The sequence below is a fragment of the Myotis lucifugus genome, unplaced genomic scaffold, assembly GCF_000147115.1.
Source record: "Myotis lucifugus unplaced genomic scaffold, Myoluc2.0 scaffold_49, whole genome shotgun sequence".
NCBI classification, from domain to species: domain Eukaryota; kingdom Metazoa; phylum Chordata; class Mammalia; order Chiroptera; family Vespertilionidae; genus Myotis; species Myotis lucifugus.
Genome location: NW_005871097.1, coordinates 3,269,618 through 3,288,066, shown reverse-complemented (window position 1 = coordinate 3,288,066; position 18,449 = coordinate 3,269,618). Strand labels below are relative to the sequence as shown.

The following is an 18,449-nucleotide window of genomic DNA, read 5'->3' as shown; positions in this document are numbered from 1 at the left end:
GGACTTGTATGCATGCATATAAGCATAACCAATGGACATAAGACACTGGGGGGAGGGGTAGGGGAGGCCAGGGGATTGTCAAGAGCGGGGAAAAAAAAGGACACATATGTAATACCCTTTGTAATACTTTAAGCAATAAAAAAATAAAAAAAAATAAAAAAAATAAAAATAAATAAAAAAAGATCCTCGACCTAAAATTTACACCTTACATAAAAAATAACTCAAAATGGATCACAAGCTTAAATGTAAAACATAAAATTAAAAAAATAGAAAATCTTTGGGACCTAGGATTAGGCAGGGTTCTTAGACCTGACACCAAAAGTTATGATCCATAAAAGGAAAAAATAATTAAATGGATTTTACAAAATTAAAAACTTTTACTTTGAGAAAGACCTTATTAAGAGACAAGCTGCAGCCCTGGCCAGTGTGGCTCAGTTGGTTGGGCATCATCCCGTTTACCAAAAGGTGGCCAGTTCGATTTCCAGTCTGGGCACAAGCCTTGATTGCAGGCTTGTTTCCCAGTGAGGGGCTTGCAGGAGGCAGCTGATGGATGTTACCCTTCACATCAGTGTTTCTCTTCCTCTCTCTCTCTTTCTAAACATCAATAAATTATTCTTAAAAAAGAGAAACAAGCTGCAGAGTAGAAGAAAATATTTGCAAACCACATATCTGACAAAAAACTATCTGCAATATATAAAAAACTCAAAACTCATCAGTAAAAAACCAAACAATTGAATTAGACAGCGGGCAGAAGACATGAAACATTTCACTGAAGAAGATAAGCAAATAACAAATAAGCACATGAAAAGATGTTCATCATTAGCCATTGGAAAAATGCAAATTAAAGCCAAATGAGATGTCATTCATACCTATCAGAATAGCAAAAATAAAAAATAGTGACATCACCAAATGCTGCAGAAAAAAGGGATATATACTTTGCTGATGGGAATGTAAGGTGATATAGCCCCTCTGGAAACAGTTTGACAGTTTCTTAAAAACACTAAATATGCAACTACCGTATGTAACCCAGTAATTGCATTCTTGGGCATTTATTCTAGAGAATTAAAGATCTGTGTTCACACAAAAACCTGTACATGAATGTTTATAGCAGCTTTATTCATAATAGCCCATAACTGGAAATGATACACATGTTTGTCAGTGGCTGAGTGGTTAAAGAAACTGGTTCATTCATACCATGGAATACTACTCAGCAATAAAAAGGAATGAACTATTGATGTACACAACAACCTGAATGGATCTCTAGAGAATTGTGCTGAGTGAAAAAGCCAATCCTTATTGATTACATACTATATGATTCCATTATTATAATGTTCTTTAAATGATAAAATTATAAACATGAAGAACAGATTAGTAGTTCCCAGGGGTTGAGGAGACAGGGGTGGGAGGGAAGTGATTGGCTATAAAAAGGCAGCATGAAGAAGCATTTTGGAAATGTTCTCTATCTTGATTGTATCAAAGTCTATATCCTTGTGATATTGCACAATAGTTTTGCAAGATGTTGTCATTAGTGGGGGGAAACTGGGTAAAGGTTACACAGGATCTCTGTATCATTTCATACAATTGCATACAATGATCTCAAAATAAAGTTTATTTTTAAAAAATTATTTAAGGAAAACAGGTCTAAAGGGATCAGAGTCAGAAGAATCATAAATACTAATAAGGTAGCACTTTTATATTGGGTGGTGTTCTGAGGTCCTGGTCCAGTTATGTTCTGAAATGGAGCCATATGGGTCCATGAGAATTCCTGTATGAAGGTGTATGATTGACTTTCCACCCTCAAGTTCTAATTTGGGATGCTATTCACTGTATGCCCTTTGAGTGCCTTTTGCCTCTGATTTTCTGTTAGACTAGTTTCTTAGTTTCAGGTCCAAAGTCATTACAAAATGCTATTAACTTTTATGATATTGTTTCTGCAGTGGGTCCTTACCTAAGAGTCAGAGTATCTGGATACTGACTTATTTTTCCCAAGCGATTTTTCTATTTGCCTATGTGATAGACATTTATAGTTGTCCCTCGATATTTATCCCCTTCTTCTCTTTTGCAGTAGAAACTCCAGTTTTGAGCAGGGCTTATGGCTTCACAGAGTCAAGGTTGCATTGCTCAGAATTCATTGTAGCTAAGTGTGGCTATGTGACCAACTACAAACCACCTATTTTGGTTAAGCCACAAATGAAATGGAACTATCAATTTGCTTTAACAAACACTTAATGAACAGGTAATATAAAATACTTTATATAAATGTAGTGTGTTATGGGTTAAATTGTGTGTACCCCAAAAGATATTGAAGTCCTAATCCCCAGTACCTTAGAATGTGACCTTATTTAGAAATGGGGTATTTTCTGTTGTAATCAGGTTAAAATGAGATCATGATGGAGTAGAATGAGCCCCTAATCCAATATTACTGGTGTCCTTATAAGAAGGTGGTCATTTGAAGACACAGACACACAGGGATAATGCTATGTGAAGATGAAGATTAGAGTGATGCATTTACAAGCCAAGGAACTCCTAGGGGCTACAGGAAGTTGGGAGAGAGTCATGGAACAGATTTTCCCTTAGAGCCCTTGGAAGGAACCAAACCTATTACCTTGATTTTGAACTTCTAGCCTCCAGAACTCTGAGACAATACATTTCTGTGTTTAAGGCACCCACTTGGTGCTACTTTGTCACAGCAGCCTTAGGTAAACCAGAAAAACACTGTGTTTTAAATCTTCTTTTTGAGGTATTTTCAAAAATGGGTTGGGCATGACAGGGTTGAATTTGAGTCCTGAGACACTTGGACTAAATATGCTCCCCCCCCCCCCCCGGAAAATATCACTGTACCAAACATAGATATTCCTCATTGTGCAAAGTTCTTCCAACTTCCTTACGTTTTTATTGCTGATTTGATGTGCTTGAATGCCAGCCAAAGTATAAGGTACATGGTACTTGGGAGGACTGGGTGGTTTCCATGGAGACTTCTTGCAGTTCAACAGTTGTCAGGGAAACATCTCGTTTCAATTTGTGGGATCTGCCAATTTGTGTGGCTCTTGGAAGAGGATATGCTTAAACCTCTCCAAGATACTAGTAATAAATTCAGAGTAGAGCTTTTTAGTTTGCTTTAAAATTATAGTAGGCTTTTCTGTAACATAGGGATATTAACTAGTCCTCTGCCTGAAGTGATAAAACTACCAATTTGCTCATATGCAAAAAATGTTGATTTTGAGCTTTGGGGAGTAAAACTGAGGTTCAAAGAAAACCCAAAGCTAGAGAGCTGGTGTCAGATGCCACACAACTCTAGTCCATGATCTTTAGCATGCCCTATATAGTATGAGAAATTGAAGAAGCCTGCTGCAATATTGCGATTTATAAAAAAAAACTAGAGGCCTGGTGCACCATGCACTGGTGGGGTCCCTCAGCCTGGCCTGCGCCCTCACGCAATCCTGGACCCCTCACGCAATCCTGGACCCCTCGGGAGATGTCAGAGGCCCAGTGCATGGATTCGGCCTGATCCTCGCCGGCCAGGCTGAGGGACCCCACCAGTATCCATGCACCAGGCCTCTAGCATGCATATAAGATCTTTGGTTAAATCTCTTCCCGCCCTCCCCCCACCCCCTTCCCTCTGATATTCATCAGTCTGTTCCATGTTTCCATGCCTGCGTGTTGAGCGTCTGCCCCCTGGTGGTCAGTGACCATCATAGCTTCTGGTCGAATGGTTGCTTAGGCTTTTATATATTTAGATTGGACATTCAAATGCATATGTATCTCACACATATTTGGTGTTCATCCATGGCTCACAGCTCCAAAATCCTTGGAATTTCCTAAGTGTTGAGAGTAATAAAGTTGTCTTTTGTTATATAAATGAGGTGACTTTTGGAAAGCACCTAAGGATGGAGGCTGACTGCCAGTGGAGCCAAACATTGAAAGTTTTAGTCCCACCTCTACCTCTAGGGAGGGGAGAGGAACTGGGGATGGAGTTCAATCATCAGTAGTAAATGAATTAGTCAATGTGTAATGAAGTCTCCATTGAAAAAACAAAAGGACTGGGTTTGGAGAGCTTTTGGGTTGGTGAACACGTGGAGGTGCTGGGAGAGTGGTGCAATAGGCATAGAAGCTCCATGTCATTTTTCCACACCTTACCCTATATATCTCTTCCACCTGGCTGTTCCTGAGTTATAGCCTTTTATAATAAAACTAGAGGCTTGGTGCATGAAATTTGTGCACTGGGGGGTGGGGGTCCCTCAGCCCAGCCTGCCCCCTCTCACAGTCCGGGAGCCCTTAGGGGATGTCCTACTGATGGCTTAGGCCCGCTCCCCATGGAGGCTTGGAGCAGGTGCCGTGTGTGTGTGTGTGTGTGTGTCCCCGCTGGGAGCCTGCCCCCAGCCGCACTGCAGAGGCTTGGAGCAGGCACTCCGTGTGTGTGTGTGTGTGTGTGTGTGTGTGTTTCCACTGGGGGACTGCCCCCAGCTGCACCGCAGAGGCTCGGAGCAGGTGCCCCTCTTTGTTGATCTCTCAGGCTCAGGTGGAGCCAGGCCCCTCCTCCTGAGCTGGTTGTGACCGTGCCAGAGTCTTGACCCCATTTGTGTGTGTGTGTGTGTGTGTGTGTGTGTGTGTGTATATATATATATATATTTATATTTATATTTATTTATATTTATATTTATATTTATATTTATATTTATATTTATATTTTTTATATTTATATTTATATTTATATTTCTCTGAGTTCTGTGAGCCACTCTAGCAAATAAATCGAACCTGAGGTGGAGATTGTGAGAATCTCTTGATTTATAGTTAGTCAGAAGCACAGGTAAACAGCCTGGGCTTGTGACTGGTGTCTCAAGTGGGGGCGGGAGCATTCTTGCAGGACTGAGTCCTAAACCTGTGGAATCTGATGCTATATCTGGGTAGATAGTGTCAGAATTGAGTTGAATTCTCAAACACCTTGTTTGTTGTTGGTTTGTGTGAATACCCTTGCCCCCTTGAAATTGGGTCTCAGAACACTTTTTACCTTTCCTGTATGAAACTATTTACAGGCTAAAGAGTTGGCAGACTCAGCACGGTATGTTTATTGCTTCTAGTTATTCTAGTTAGCTATTGTTGAATCAATGGCTGGTATTGGTTGGTGGTTAATGGAAATGGTGGGAGAGCACAGATTCTAGATATAAGCAGTTCTAATAAAGGGGAATCCTTAGGGTTATCTCTATTGTGACAACTTCCCCATTATGCTCTTTATCAAACAGGTATGGTAGATTGAAAAACTCTCCCAATACTTTGCAATTCCTCCTATCAAGAGGTGGAGTTTGTGTCTCTATCCTTAGAATTTTGGCTGGCCCTGTGACTTGGTTTGACCATAGAGTGCAGTAGAAGTGACCTTGTGCAAGTGTTGAGCCTAGGCCTGAAGAAACATTTCATCTTTAGTTCTTGCTGCTTTGGGAACTCTGCCACCACGTAAAAAGGCTCAAGTTCACTTGCTGGAGGATAAGAGACCTCCTCTATGTAGAGGAGAAGAGAGGCACCTTGTCGACCCAAGAGCTGACTGTGGAAGCTTAAGTGAGCCCCATCTGAGATCAGGGGAGTCTGGCCTAGATAAGTGTAGTTGCCCAGCTAGCTCAGCCCAAATTGCTAACCCTCAGAATTATGAACTAAATAAAAGGTACTAAAGTTTTGGGTTGGTTTGTTATGCAGCATTAGATAATTTGATACAGCTAAATTTGGATGTTCTGGATCACTTAAGGCTCACCTTTTGACCTGTCCTCTAACACCCAAGATTCTCACTAACATGAGCTCGATAACAGAAATTACCTGTGGGTAATTTAAGCAGAAAAGGAATTTGTTGGAAGGATATTGGGTAGCTCAGTTTTTCTCTAGGAAAGCTGGAGAAAAGGCCTGAAAAAATGTACAGCACTACCAGAACTACAGCCATATTATACCTACCACAGAGTTGATCTGGTGAGGAGGCTGGCACTGTATACCTCCTAACTAGTGGGTGCCTCTAGCTACACTACACATTGCTGGCACTAGACATCAGGTGAGGGGTTTGGCAACCCTGCCACTCCAGGAACTAGTATTGCTGCTGTTTCCAGAAAACTATGATCTACTTTTCCTGCTGTTTCACATCACTGGCTATTGATTGAAAATGCCTGTGCAGTGTGTCTGGCCAAGCTTAGGTCCTGTGCCCAATCGCTGGTTGAGAAGAAATCAGGAAAGTGAGTAAGTGACATTTTAGTGTATTTAGCTGAGGGCAGGTGGAAATTTTCATAAACATTGGCAGGGGGTTTTGATGCTGGGTAGCCAAAAGAAAGATGGCAAGTATTCATTAGTTTCTGTTCTGGTCTCTGGTTAGCTCAGTTGGTTACAGCACAGTTATGATGAAGCCAGCTTTGTGGTTTGTTCCTTGGTTCTATTGAGAGAAAACACTTACTTCTGAGGCTGTATCCTTTACACCTGCTCCCTCTCTCACAGATGTGCGCTCATGGCCATTTGGAAGGCCAGGAAATGGTGGCACCTAATTTGCATGTGCTTCTGGCTGCCAAGGTACAGACAGTATGTGTCTTTCAGTTTGTGGGCATAAAGAAACTCCATTTACTTCTATAGTGTGCCACCTAAGGGAACTGAATGAATGGTAGCATAGTGAACATAAGGGATTTCCTATTTGCACAGTGAACTTGGTTCCTGTGACATTTATAAATAAATGGGCAGCAAGGTCTTTCAATTCAGGCAGTTTCTCATTTTCCAGAAATTCTCTAATAACATTTCCAAACTCTGAAGTGCCTATATGCAAAGCCATTCATGTAGGATTAGTTTAAATATTAGAAATAATACATAAAAGAGAAAAACATAATGCCCGGAGAGTGTGTTGTAGGTGTTTGAGAAATGGTGATCCTTTCTCTCAGACTTCCTAGATACACACACTCCAATCAGATTGTCTTATCTCAGGTGCTATAACAAAATACCATAAACAGAGTGGCTTATAAACAACAAATGTATTTCTCACAGTGCTAGAAGCTGCAAGTCCAAGATCAGGGTGCTATGACAGTCAGGTTCTGGTGATGGTCCTATTCTGGTTTGCAGACTGCCAGCTTCTTGTTGTGTCTTCACATGGTAGAGAGCAGAGACAGAAAGCAAGCTCTCTTGTGAATTCATAAGAGTACTAATCCCATTCTTGGGGGCTCCACCCTTATGACCTCTTCTAATCCTAATCACTTCCCAAAGGCCCTATCTCTTAATACTATCACACTGGGGGGAGGTTGGATTTCAAGGTATGAATTTGGGGTGGTGGTGGAAGGACACAAACATTTAGGCCATAATAGATTATAAACCCTTTGAGGGCAGAGGCTGTTTTTTTTTTTTAATCAAATCTCTCTAAGTTGTCAGATCTCTAGGCATGGCTTGCAAGAGTAGAGTCTACTTGGGATAGAGTGTCCTGGGAGAAATCAGGACCTAAGTCTCTGCTCATCCATTGTGAGAGGGCCCCATTGTGAGATGGCTGGATTGTATCAGATTAGGCAATGCAAAGTCTATCCGGGCTGATGGCAGGTGATTCAAGGTAGGAGATAGGAGATCTATCTACCTGGGTCCTAGAGATGTCCCTCTTGGCAAGCACAGCTCAGTGGCAGGAGAAAGTTCTGGGGGTTAGGTATCAAGGAAGTGTCACTGGGTACTTTGGGACAAGGACAGACAGGTGAGAGCAAGGCCAGTCTCAAATGATGGGTATCTGTTAAGCTAGAGAGGGAAGGAGATGGATGTTGGTAGCTGTGAATAGAAAGGGGATTTGGTCATGGAAAGAGGTCAGTCTGGTCAATATAATATGGCTATTAGGTCACAGTAGCACCAGTAGCAGGATGGGCTTGGGGCTGGGTTTCTGCGGGTTGGGCTGAAGCCCCTTAAATCCATCTGCTTTTGCCATGGTGATGCAGGGGGCTGAGTGTGCTAGTTATCATGAGGTCCTGCTGTGGGGAGAATGATCCTGAACAGGTGGGGGGTGGGCTGTGTCCAGCTTCAATGCCCTGCAGTAGCCCACTTTAAGGGGTTCAGTCTCCTCAGAGGGAGGCTGCCACAATGTCATGGAGGCGAGAGGAGCACTTGCTGTAACAATTGAATAGGGTCTTCACTAGGAATTCGACAAAGAAACCCAATTAATGAAGTCAGATTGCATTCCCCATCAAAAACTATTTTTTTCTATGTGTTTAACTATGTCTGGGTTTAGGCTGAAGAGAGAACTCCTATGTGATCTGAGACTGAAGTGCCATTTGTTCTCTCTGAAAGCATTTCAAGGATCTGTGTATAATACACAATGCTCCACTTGCATGAGATGTCCTGGCTTGCGCTGTTCCTCTCACTAAGGCACTAGTTTCTTTTAAAAAGAAATGTGTGTATGATTGGGTGGATGCACGCACCCATGCGTGTGTATAAAATAAAAGATATAAAATATAGAATGGACTGAAATCAACAAACATAAAAATACCAGATAACCCCAACCTATAGTTTTATTTTTCAAAAGCACTAAAAATGTCAACAAACAAATTGCCTGAAAAGTGAATCTTTTGGCTACTGAGATAAATCTGAGTTGCCAGAACCAGTAAAAGCTTTATGTAATAATTCTGGCAGTGCATTTGTGTTTATTTGAGATTTCGCTGCCTCCAGCTGTACAAAACTCTGTGATATGCAGAGCCTTGAAACCTGGGCCAGAATCCTAAAATGAATTTTCTTTTGTAATCTGAGCTATAATTGCATTTTAATTCAATTCTTGTGTTAAGATTAGTTTGTGTGCATTTCCTTCATCTCATCAATTCTTGGCATTTAAGTCAGTGCCTTGCACACAATTGGCCCTCAGTAAATGTTCTTACTGTCGATTCTACTGTTCTTTCTCCCTAAACTGTTCACCTACATCACAATGATGGTGGGAGGATGCTTCCTTTGTTCATGGTGGTTCACCCCCATTGGGCTCTTCCCCACTCTTCACCCTTGAGTTGTTGGATCCCTCTTTTTCCCCAGGTAGGTGCAGCCCCGATGAACTCCTGACCCTCAGATGTGTGCACCCAGCTGGGCAGCTTGAAAAGCTGTGGCATTGGCTTGCCAAATAAGGCCTAGTTTACAAAAATCATAATAAGAAATCATTGTCATCAAATGCCATGACTACCTATAATCCTGCTTTATTCCAGAAGACAGTCTAGGAGTATGACACGAGCTATAGAGTCACTCTGACAAACCTATTATGCTAATCCATTGTGTAAAAAGCAAAGCAGCTAGCCTGAGTGTAGAATTTCTTTGAATTCTTTCAATTTAAGGATGTATTAATTTCATATTCAACTCCTTAACATATTTCTGTGTTTTAATACAAAATGTTCCCCTTCCCACATGCAAAAAAGCTAAGTAAATTCAAAGTTTAGGGAGGATATGTTATATTTCTCTTTGGCTTTCCTTAGAATCAAATGATTATGAGATGACTTACCTGAACTCACCTGAGGTTCTTACTATTCTGGGATTAGGTACCGTCTCTGATCCTTTAGTGCAGGGGTCCTCAAACTACGGCCCGCGGGCCACATGGAAATACAAATATTGTATTTGTTCCCGTTTTGTTTTTTTTTACTTCAAAATAAGATATGTGCAGTGTGCATAGGAATTTGTTCATAGTTTTTTTTAAAAACGATAGTCTGGCCCTCCAACGGTCTGAGGGACAGTGAACTGGCCCCCTGTTTAAAAAGTTTGAGGACCCCTGCTTTAGTGTTTAAAAGTATTCTTTTGAACAGATCGAGATAGTCACATAAGTCACAATTCAAAGGTATGAAACAACATGCATGGGGATTCTCTTAGTTCAGTGAAGAGTTAAAACTCAACAGGCATATATAATTTATTCCCAAAGCCTTCCTAGTGGAAATAAATGGGATGGATGCTGTGGGAAATGCAAGGTTGATTTGAAAAAAATGCAGGATTAACCGGCAAGAGACTTACAGCCTTGTAAGGGGAGGTAGTAGGTATACTGGGAACCATAATACAAAGCAGAAGTGGTAAGCGCCAGAGGGAGAGGTTCAACCATAGTTTTAGCTTTCACCCAACAGAATTCCTTTTTTTTTTTTTTTTAATTTTTTTATTGCTTAAATTATTACAAAGAGTATTACATATGTCTCCTTTTTTTTTCCCGCCCTTGACAATCCCCTGGCTTCCCCTACCCCCCAGTGTCTTATGTCCATTGGTTATGCTTATATGCATGCATACAAGTCCTTTGGTTGATCTCTTACCCCCCCCCAGCCCCCCCACCCTCCCCGGCCTTCCTGCTGTAGTTTAACAGTCTGTTTGAGGCAACTCTGCCTCTGTACAACAGAATTCCTTTTTATAGGATTTTTGGATATAGAAAAAGTCTTGCGTTCTATCTAGTCTGACGGCTTCATTCCAGTATATGAGCGTTGAGACCAAGGGAGTCACCCAGCTAAACAGCACTACCTTTGACAAAGACAACTAGTTTTTATAAAGAAAGCTGCTGCCTTGTTCTGTGATGGCAACTTAGAGAAAAGAGCAATGTGTTTGTGAAGTCTGGGCTTGGTGAGTGAGGACTACTGCAGTTTTGTCCAGCTGGGTGCTTTGTTTTGAAATTGCATGCAGAGCAGGTGGGAGGGGAATGGGTTTGGGGTCCATCTATAATATTTCTTGCTGACACGGGGTTAGCCTTTGTCTCTTTTCACATTTTTTCTAAATTCATTTAAATATAGATAATCCAAAAAAATAGATTATCCATCCATATGATTCCAAATTCAAAAGGTACAAAATGAAATGCAGTAAACTTTTCCCTCCTCCTGTGCCCTGGCCAACCTGTGCCTTTGCCTGGAGGCAGCCGGCAGTCAGGTTTGTTAGCTTCAACTTCCAGGGACAGTGTGTGAATATGTAAGTAACTGCATCTATATGCAGCCCCCTTAAAAAAACCCTGATACTTACCATACCTACTATTGTGCACCTTGCTTTTTAAAATTTTCAACAGTTTAATCTGATGATCTGTCCGTATCACAACTCATTTCTTTTTAGTTTGTTTTTGTGGCAAACAACCGAATCCACTCTAGATGGTTGAGCTAAGCTGCAAAGGGGTTTTAGGTAACTCATGGAATCATTCAGAGGGCTGGAGGAACAGGTCCGCATCTGCTTCCAGAAACGAAGCTCCAAGCCATGTGTAGTAGAACTGTGGAGTGGAAGCCACCCCTACTCCTGCCTGTACTGAGCAGCAGACAGCAGGGATATGATTGACTGCAACTGCTTCCACTGCCATCCTGAGTCAGGAAGACAGCTTCTTGCAAAGTGGAAGTCTTGAGCAGAGCCTCTTCCTTACATTTCTCACTTCCAAAGCAAAGTCTTGTGTGGATCTGTCTGATCAGTGGAGACTTGGTCACAGGTTTGCAGTTTAGCTGCAAGGGAGCCTAGGAATTTGATTCTCGGCTTTCAAGCTGAGAAATTTCTTTAAATAGAGAAAAGCTTTACTCTGGTTTCTCTTCAGATCGTATAAATCTTTCGCCTTTTAAATAGAGAAAAGCTTTTCAAAAGATGATGGGTAGTTACAGGTATGACAAATGTCCACTAGAGCTACCTAGAATTCTGTTGTGTGGATGAAGCACAGTTGATTAATATTTTAGATGATGGACCTCTAGATGTTTTTCAATCTGTATCTTAGATGATATGTATTGAAAGACCTTGTACAGTATGTCATTTTGCTAGTCTAAAATGGAATATAAGTTCCTAGAGTTAGAATTGGTAGATCAAGAGGTTGATTATAATTCTTTGGATTTTGCCAAAAAGTCTCTGGATGTTACATCCATATGTGCTTCCATTAGCAATGTACAAGTTCCTAATTTTCCTCCAGAGTCTTTTCCCTGTTCAAATTCCATCAGAGCCAGAGTGGTAAGCTTGGTGCTACTGGGGTGAGTTTGGGACGTTGGGCTAAGAATGCTGACAAAGCAGATCTGGGCCATAGCCTCTGCCAATATGGCCTGTATTTAGCATCTGTGCTGAATTTGGCCTATAATTTTTTATAGGCTCTCTGTCCCTAAATTAAATGGCATCTTGGGCGTTCTGAAAGATAATGTAGCTTCCAAAATTGATTTGCAACTTGGGAGTAGCTTATGTATTGGGAGATCTTGGATCATTATATGTTCACAAATTCAGAAGGATGTTTCAAAGAACGGTTATGAAGATTTATAACACCTTTTCCCTTTAAAAATAAAAAGCATATAAGTGTAATAAGCCAGATAGGAAAAGACAAATGCTGCATGGTATCTCACTAGTAAATGTGGAATCTAAAAAAAAAGAAGAAGAAGAGAGAAAAAGCCTGGCTGGCGTGGCTCAGTGGTTGAGCGTCATCTATGAACCAGGAGGTCACAGTTTGATTCCCGGTCAGGGCACATGCCTGGGTTGTGGGCTCAATCCCCAGTGTAGAGCATGCAGGAGGCAGCAGATCAGTGATTCTCTCTCATCATTGATATTTCTCTCTCTCCTTCTCTCTTCCTCTCTCTGAAATCAATAAGAATATATATATATATATATATTTAAAAAGTCAAACTTATAGAAACAGAATAGAATGGTGATTGCCAAAGGAGAGGATGGTAAAAGGGTATAAACTTTCAGTTGTAAGATGGATAAGTTGCGGGGATCTAAGGTATGACATGGTGACTATAGTTGATAATACTGTATTGTATAATGGAAATTTGCTGTGAGAGTAGAACTTAAGTGTTTTCACCCCCCCAAAACACACCCAGAAAACAAAAGAGAACCCTACAAAAAGGTAAATATGAGAGGTGATGTGTTAATTAACTGAATGGTGAGAATTCTTTCACAATAGAGCAAATCATCACTTTGTACACTTTAATTATATGACAATTTTTTTGTCAATTGTACCTTAAAGCTGAAAAAAACCAAAACCTTTTTAACATGTGAGTTATTGCACAGATTTTGTTCATATCTGAAATATGGCATCTATTTACTCCAATTGGTTGCCATGGAAGTTTATAGTATTGTAGGAAGCTCTTGTTCAAAAGCATCTGAAAATTTTAAACAAATATATAAATGGAGCAAATACACGTGTTCTTTTCTTCTAAAGGGAGCGTTCACTTTAAAAAATATTTTTATTGATTTCAGAGAGGAAGGGAGAGAGAGAAACATCAATGATGAGAGAGAATCATTGATCGGCTGCCCCCTGCATGCCCCCTACTGGGGATTGAGCCCACAACCCAGGCATGTGCCCTTGACCAGAATCGAACCTGGGACCCTTTAGTCCGCAGGTCGACGCTCTATCCACTAAGCAAAACTGGCTAGGGCTGGGAGTGTTCACTCTTTAAGTTGTATTTACTTATTGTAGCTATTTCCAGAAAATACCCTTCATGTATGGCATTTGAGCGTATCTGCAAGGATATAAAGTATAGCTCAGAGAGGCAGTATGTTTTTATGCAGGGGTTGGTAGTCCTTCCTGTAAAGAACCTGGTAGTAAATATTTTAGGCTTTGTAGGCCAAGAGGTAAAATTGAGGGTATTATACAAATACTTATATAATAAGAGAGAAAATAAACTTCCACAAACTTTTTATTGAAAAAAATTCAAAATATAATAATAATTGAGCACATTTTTTTTTTTGTTTTTTGATAATGCAGGTCTGCTAGTAGGAAGCACGGACTTCTTGGTTTTGAGGTAACATTTTACCTAATGGGATTCAAAGTTAGTGTTCCCTATCATCAAATTGATTGCAAATGTTCATCTGTAAAAACCATTCTCAACATATGGGCCATATAAAACCAGGCAGTGGGCCAGATTTGGCCTATGAACAGTAGTTTTCCAACCCCTGATGTAATGGAAAGACCGTGAGCTTTGAATCCAGGCTCATGTAGGCTTGAGTACTAGCTGTGAACTTTTGACCTTGAACATAATACTTAACTTTGAGTTGTGGCATTTATTAGTGCATAAACTGAAGGTAATAATACCTACCTCACAGAATAAATAACATTCCCATCTTTGTTGTGATTTTGCCTTAGGATCCCAGTTTTGTATATGCTGATGTAATTTAGCTAGACCGACTTAGAATTTGTATTTAACAGATTCAAAAGCCAATTTTCTGGGGAATAGAATGTTCACGTGCTCTAAAAGCACTATGTGAAAACATGTTTTTGCAATGGAGCGATCTGGCAGTCACCACCTTAACGGAATGGCTAAAGGTGGCAATCAGTGGTGGGATGGTCTAACACAGTATCACCTGTGTGGTGTTCTTGCCAGAAATGTTTGACTTGAGTGTTACCACAAGGAAACAGACAAATCCATAATGTGGAATGGTCTGCGGGACAACTTGCCTGAACTCTGGAAAGGATTCAGTGTCATGAGGAATCAAGGGGAATTGTTTTAGACTAGGGGAAGACTAAGGAGACATAACAAAAAAAAGTAATGCATGAACATTAAGTCTTGGATTGGAAAAAAAAACCCAGTTCTACCATTTTTAGGATAACTGAGGAAATGATTGGATCACGTGTTCTATGATAATATTAATGTTTGAGGTGTGGTGATTGATGGTATAGGACTGTGGTCGGCAAACTGCGGCTCGCGAGCCACATGTGGCTCTTTGTCCCCTTGAGTGTGGCTCTTCCTAAGCCCTAGGAGTACCCTAATTAAGTTCATAACAATGTACCCACCTATATAGTTTAAGTTTAAAAAATTTGGCTCTCAAAAGAAATTTCAATCGTTGTACTGTTGATATTTGGCTCTGTTAACTAATAAGTTTGTCGACCACTGGTTTAGGAGAATATCCCTGTTCTTGGGAGGTAAAAAAAATATTTAGGGGTGGAAGATGAGGGAGGGAAGGAAGAGGAGAAGGAGAGAGAGAATAAGTTTTGTTCAGTGCTACTCATTTTCTACATGGCACAATGCTTTCAATGGGAGGTGCCCAAAACATTTTAAATGAATACTTTTAGGTATTAGTAGGCTTCTCTGTCTGGAATCATGCATAAGCATTGAATGTCTGCTTTCTCTTTAACAGTGTAGTAGTTTGGCTTAGGCATACACTGTGGTACCTAATATTGGGAAATAGGATATGAGGGTTTATATTTTCTTGGTAGCTTACCCAGGTCCCTCTGAACTGAAAGTCCTTCTTGATTTTTAGAACTTATAAATGAACAGAAAAGGGAAACCCAGGATAGTTGACGTGGCTCTTCAGCTCTTTCCTGAGAGGCTGAGGTACGACTTGCAAGCATGTATTTCAAATTCTCCTTTATATTTCTGTTGTTGAGGGTGTCTACTTGGGGGCTGAGATCCCCTGGGGGTATGCTGAGTAGAAGAAGGTTCAGAGAAAGAAGGCCTGCTGTGCATCTCTTGAGTGCTGAGTGGTTGGAGCACCAATGAGGTGTTCTGGGCAACTGAGGCAGAGGGCCAGAATAAAGCATGATGGAGGCCTACTCTTCATGTTTTGACCCTAACCAGTCCCTCCTATCTGAGAAGGGAGGGAACAAAGAAGTTAATATTTTGTTATATTCTTGCAGGAACTCTTATGGCTATATAGTGTGAGATGACTAAAGCCTATTTAGCAGCCACTTGTAAAAGTAATTATAAGATGAAAGAACAATTTTGCTACTACAGGCTGTGAAAAATAATTCGACAAAAGTTCACTGAACAAGTGAATATATAGCAAGCACCATAAAGTATGAGTCTTGGTGGGTACACATGATAAAAATATACTCTTGCTTTGTGTTGGGCATTTGGGGGGTATGGGAAGGAGATGGGGTACAGCGGAAACAATGACCAAAATACCTATTTTGCTATATTACAAGGCTAGTGATGTGATAGAAAGCTAGTGAAAAGGATTATGGGAATGTAGAAGACATGCCATATGGAATTGACTAAGGTTTCAAAGATAAGATTTGAAGGATGAGCCTGGTTGGTAAAGAAGTTGGGAGACATCCAGCTTCCAGGCAGGGGACACACCAGGTGCCCAGAGGCCTGAATGACTCTCATGTGTGGAGAGATGGTTGGCATGTGGAATGGCTGAAGCCTTAGATGCAGGGTGGGGAGGAGACAGACATGGGGCTGTTGGAAAGGTAGTTTGGGCCAGATGGGAGGGCCTCAAAAGCCATGTTCAGGAGTCTGGGTTTTATAGGAAAGGGTAAAAGGAGCCCTGGAAGCCTGTTTGAGTTGGGGGATGATCTTGTTGTTATAAGACATCATGGAGGGAATGTGGAGAATGGTGTGTGAAATTTCACAGTCTAGGTTCAGGACTTGAAGCAGTTGATGTGTGAGCAAACAATCTGGCTTAGCTGCAGCGGAGAGAGAATAAAAAAGAGGGTGCATGGTGAATTTTTTCAGCCCCTCGCACCGTCTTTTTAAAATTTTAAATCTTTGTAAGGAAGTCTTTAAAAAATACTTGAGAGAAGCTTATTCAAACCTTTGAACGCTCTAAAAATTTACTACATTCCAGCTAGGAAAGAAAGTATTATTTCAGGCAAACTGGAATGGGTGTGGACTGATTACTCAGCACAGTCACTTAATCTTTCAGAATTAGGTAGGAGGGAAGCTATTTTAGGGGCCTTCAATCTTCTTCCAGAACTTTGTCCAGGTTCTTCTCAAATGGTCGGTGAATTTTTCTGATTCATATCCAGCACCCTGACAGTTTAGTTGTACATCTGTAAGCTCTAAGGAAGTTGATTTCATCCATTTCTTTTTTCTTCATCTCTTGCCTTCCACCTGAGAAAACAAACACCAGTCCATAGGTTCTTGTTCTGTATTAGAAATTTGCACAACGTGTAATCTAAGACGAATCCAGCTGAGTGTTACAGGTTTGGAGTTTAGACTAAAGAAGAGGCATGGAATCTTTTCATTGTTTTTCTTTATTTTGAGAAAAGCTTGACAACTTGGACTGTTGGAAGGAGCAGTTATATAAAATATGTCCTGCTAACCAAGTATTTGGGATAAAGCACCACATTATTCTCTTTAGATTGCATCAAAATATTTCTACCCACAATTTAGAACCTTTCCACGGAGAATTTAGACTTAGAACATTTTGAACCTTGATAAACAAACAAAGAAAATACCCTTACAACATTAACCTGCTTTTGGGATTGAGAAGTATCCAATTTACAAGGTTCCACATGTAAGTTCTAAAGGCTTATAATTAGTTTATGTTCCTTGTGGCTCAAATATTCCAGAATGTTCTTGGCATGTCTCCTGGAGGTTTGGTGTACTAAGTGAGCTATGGGCTCACTTCACTTAGTTCTTTCATATCACAGTTCCACTTATTCTGTGTTGGCTACAAAACAGTGATTCTAGTGGTATATGGATGAAAGGACAGATGCCAGGGTAAAGAAGGTGATTTATTAATGTCAGATTCAGGTGCTACTCTCAAAGTCCCATAGTGAGTGGTTTAGCAGCAATTTCAGTTATCTTTAAGAGCTTTTCAGTTCTATGTGGTAGTTATGGTAAAGGAATAACTGAGAGTTAACAGTACTAAATTAAAGTTGTTAAGTTGTTCACATACCAAGGATTACAATTTCTTAATATTAGGAACTATTCTGCAAGATAACTATATTGATGTTGGAATTACATTAATGTAGCTGGTGTTTTTCTCTAGGTACAGGCAAGCCTATACCTGAAAATGTATAATTTATTCACAATAAGGGATTGTATTGTAAAACTCAGTTACTTTTTAAAAAAGACCTTTAAATTGATTTTTAGAGAGAGAAAGGGAGAGGGAGAGAAACATTTATGTGAACGTGAAACATTGATTGACTGCCTTTTGCACGCCCCCATTGAGACAGCAATCTGGGCATGTGCCCTGACCAGGAATCTAACCTGCGACCCTTTGGTCCAAGGGCCGATGCTCTAACCACTGAGCCAAACCTGCCAGAGCAACTCAGTTACTTTTTATTTTTGAGGGTTGTTTTATTCACTTGATTGAGAATTTTTTTTTACTATATCCTGGGTGACTATCCTTGTGCTTGGAGATAAATGGAACTTACCCCTTGTCCTTAGAGAGAAAACATTTTAATGGGAGGCAGAGATAAACATATAATTGTAATATAATGTGATGTGTTTAAATAGACATTAAAAGCTTGAATATGGAGAATTTCAAATGTATACAAAAAAAGTACAGAATAGGAGAATGAACCCTCATGAACCCATCATCTAATTTCAGTAGTTCTCAACTCTTGGTCAGACTTGTTCCACCCATACTCTCCACTTACTTCCTTCTCTCCTTTTATTTGGAAGCAAGTCTAAGACAGTGTATCATGTGAGTGATGTTTTTGGACATTTGAATAGTCAGAGAATACGCTTGGAAAATAAACCATACCTGGGGACTTGGAAAGAAGGAACAGAGAAGTAGAATTGGAGTTAAAACTAGTAGGGAGTGAAGAGGTTCCAGTTCCAGGTGAATGGGATGGAACCCAACAATTATTGAATACTACGACGGCGCCAGTGCATGAATTCGTGCATAGGTGGGGTCCCTCA

The 18,449-nt window shown here is 40.4% G+C and overlaps 1 protein-coding gene across 1 annotated transcript in view; it reads left to right on the top strand.

Annotated features, from left to right (window-relative positions):
- Window positions 1–18,449, top strand: part of REPS2 (RALBP1 associated Eps domain containing 2) — a 179,263-nt gene that overhangs the window by 33,263 nt on the left and 127,551 nt on the right. The window contains exon 4 of the mRNA XM_023753740.1: window positions 5,920–5,940. Coding sequence (XP_023609508.1) covers window positions 5,920–5,940 — 21 coding nt within the window. The remainder of the gene's footprint in view (window positions 1–5,919; window positions 5,941–18,449) is intronic.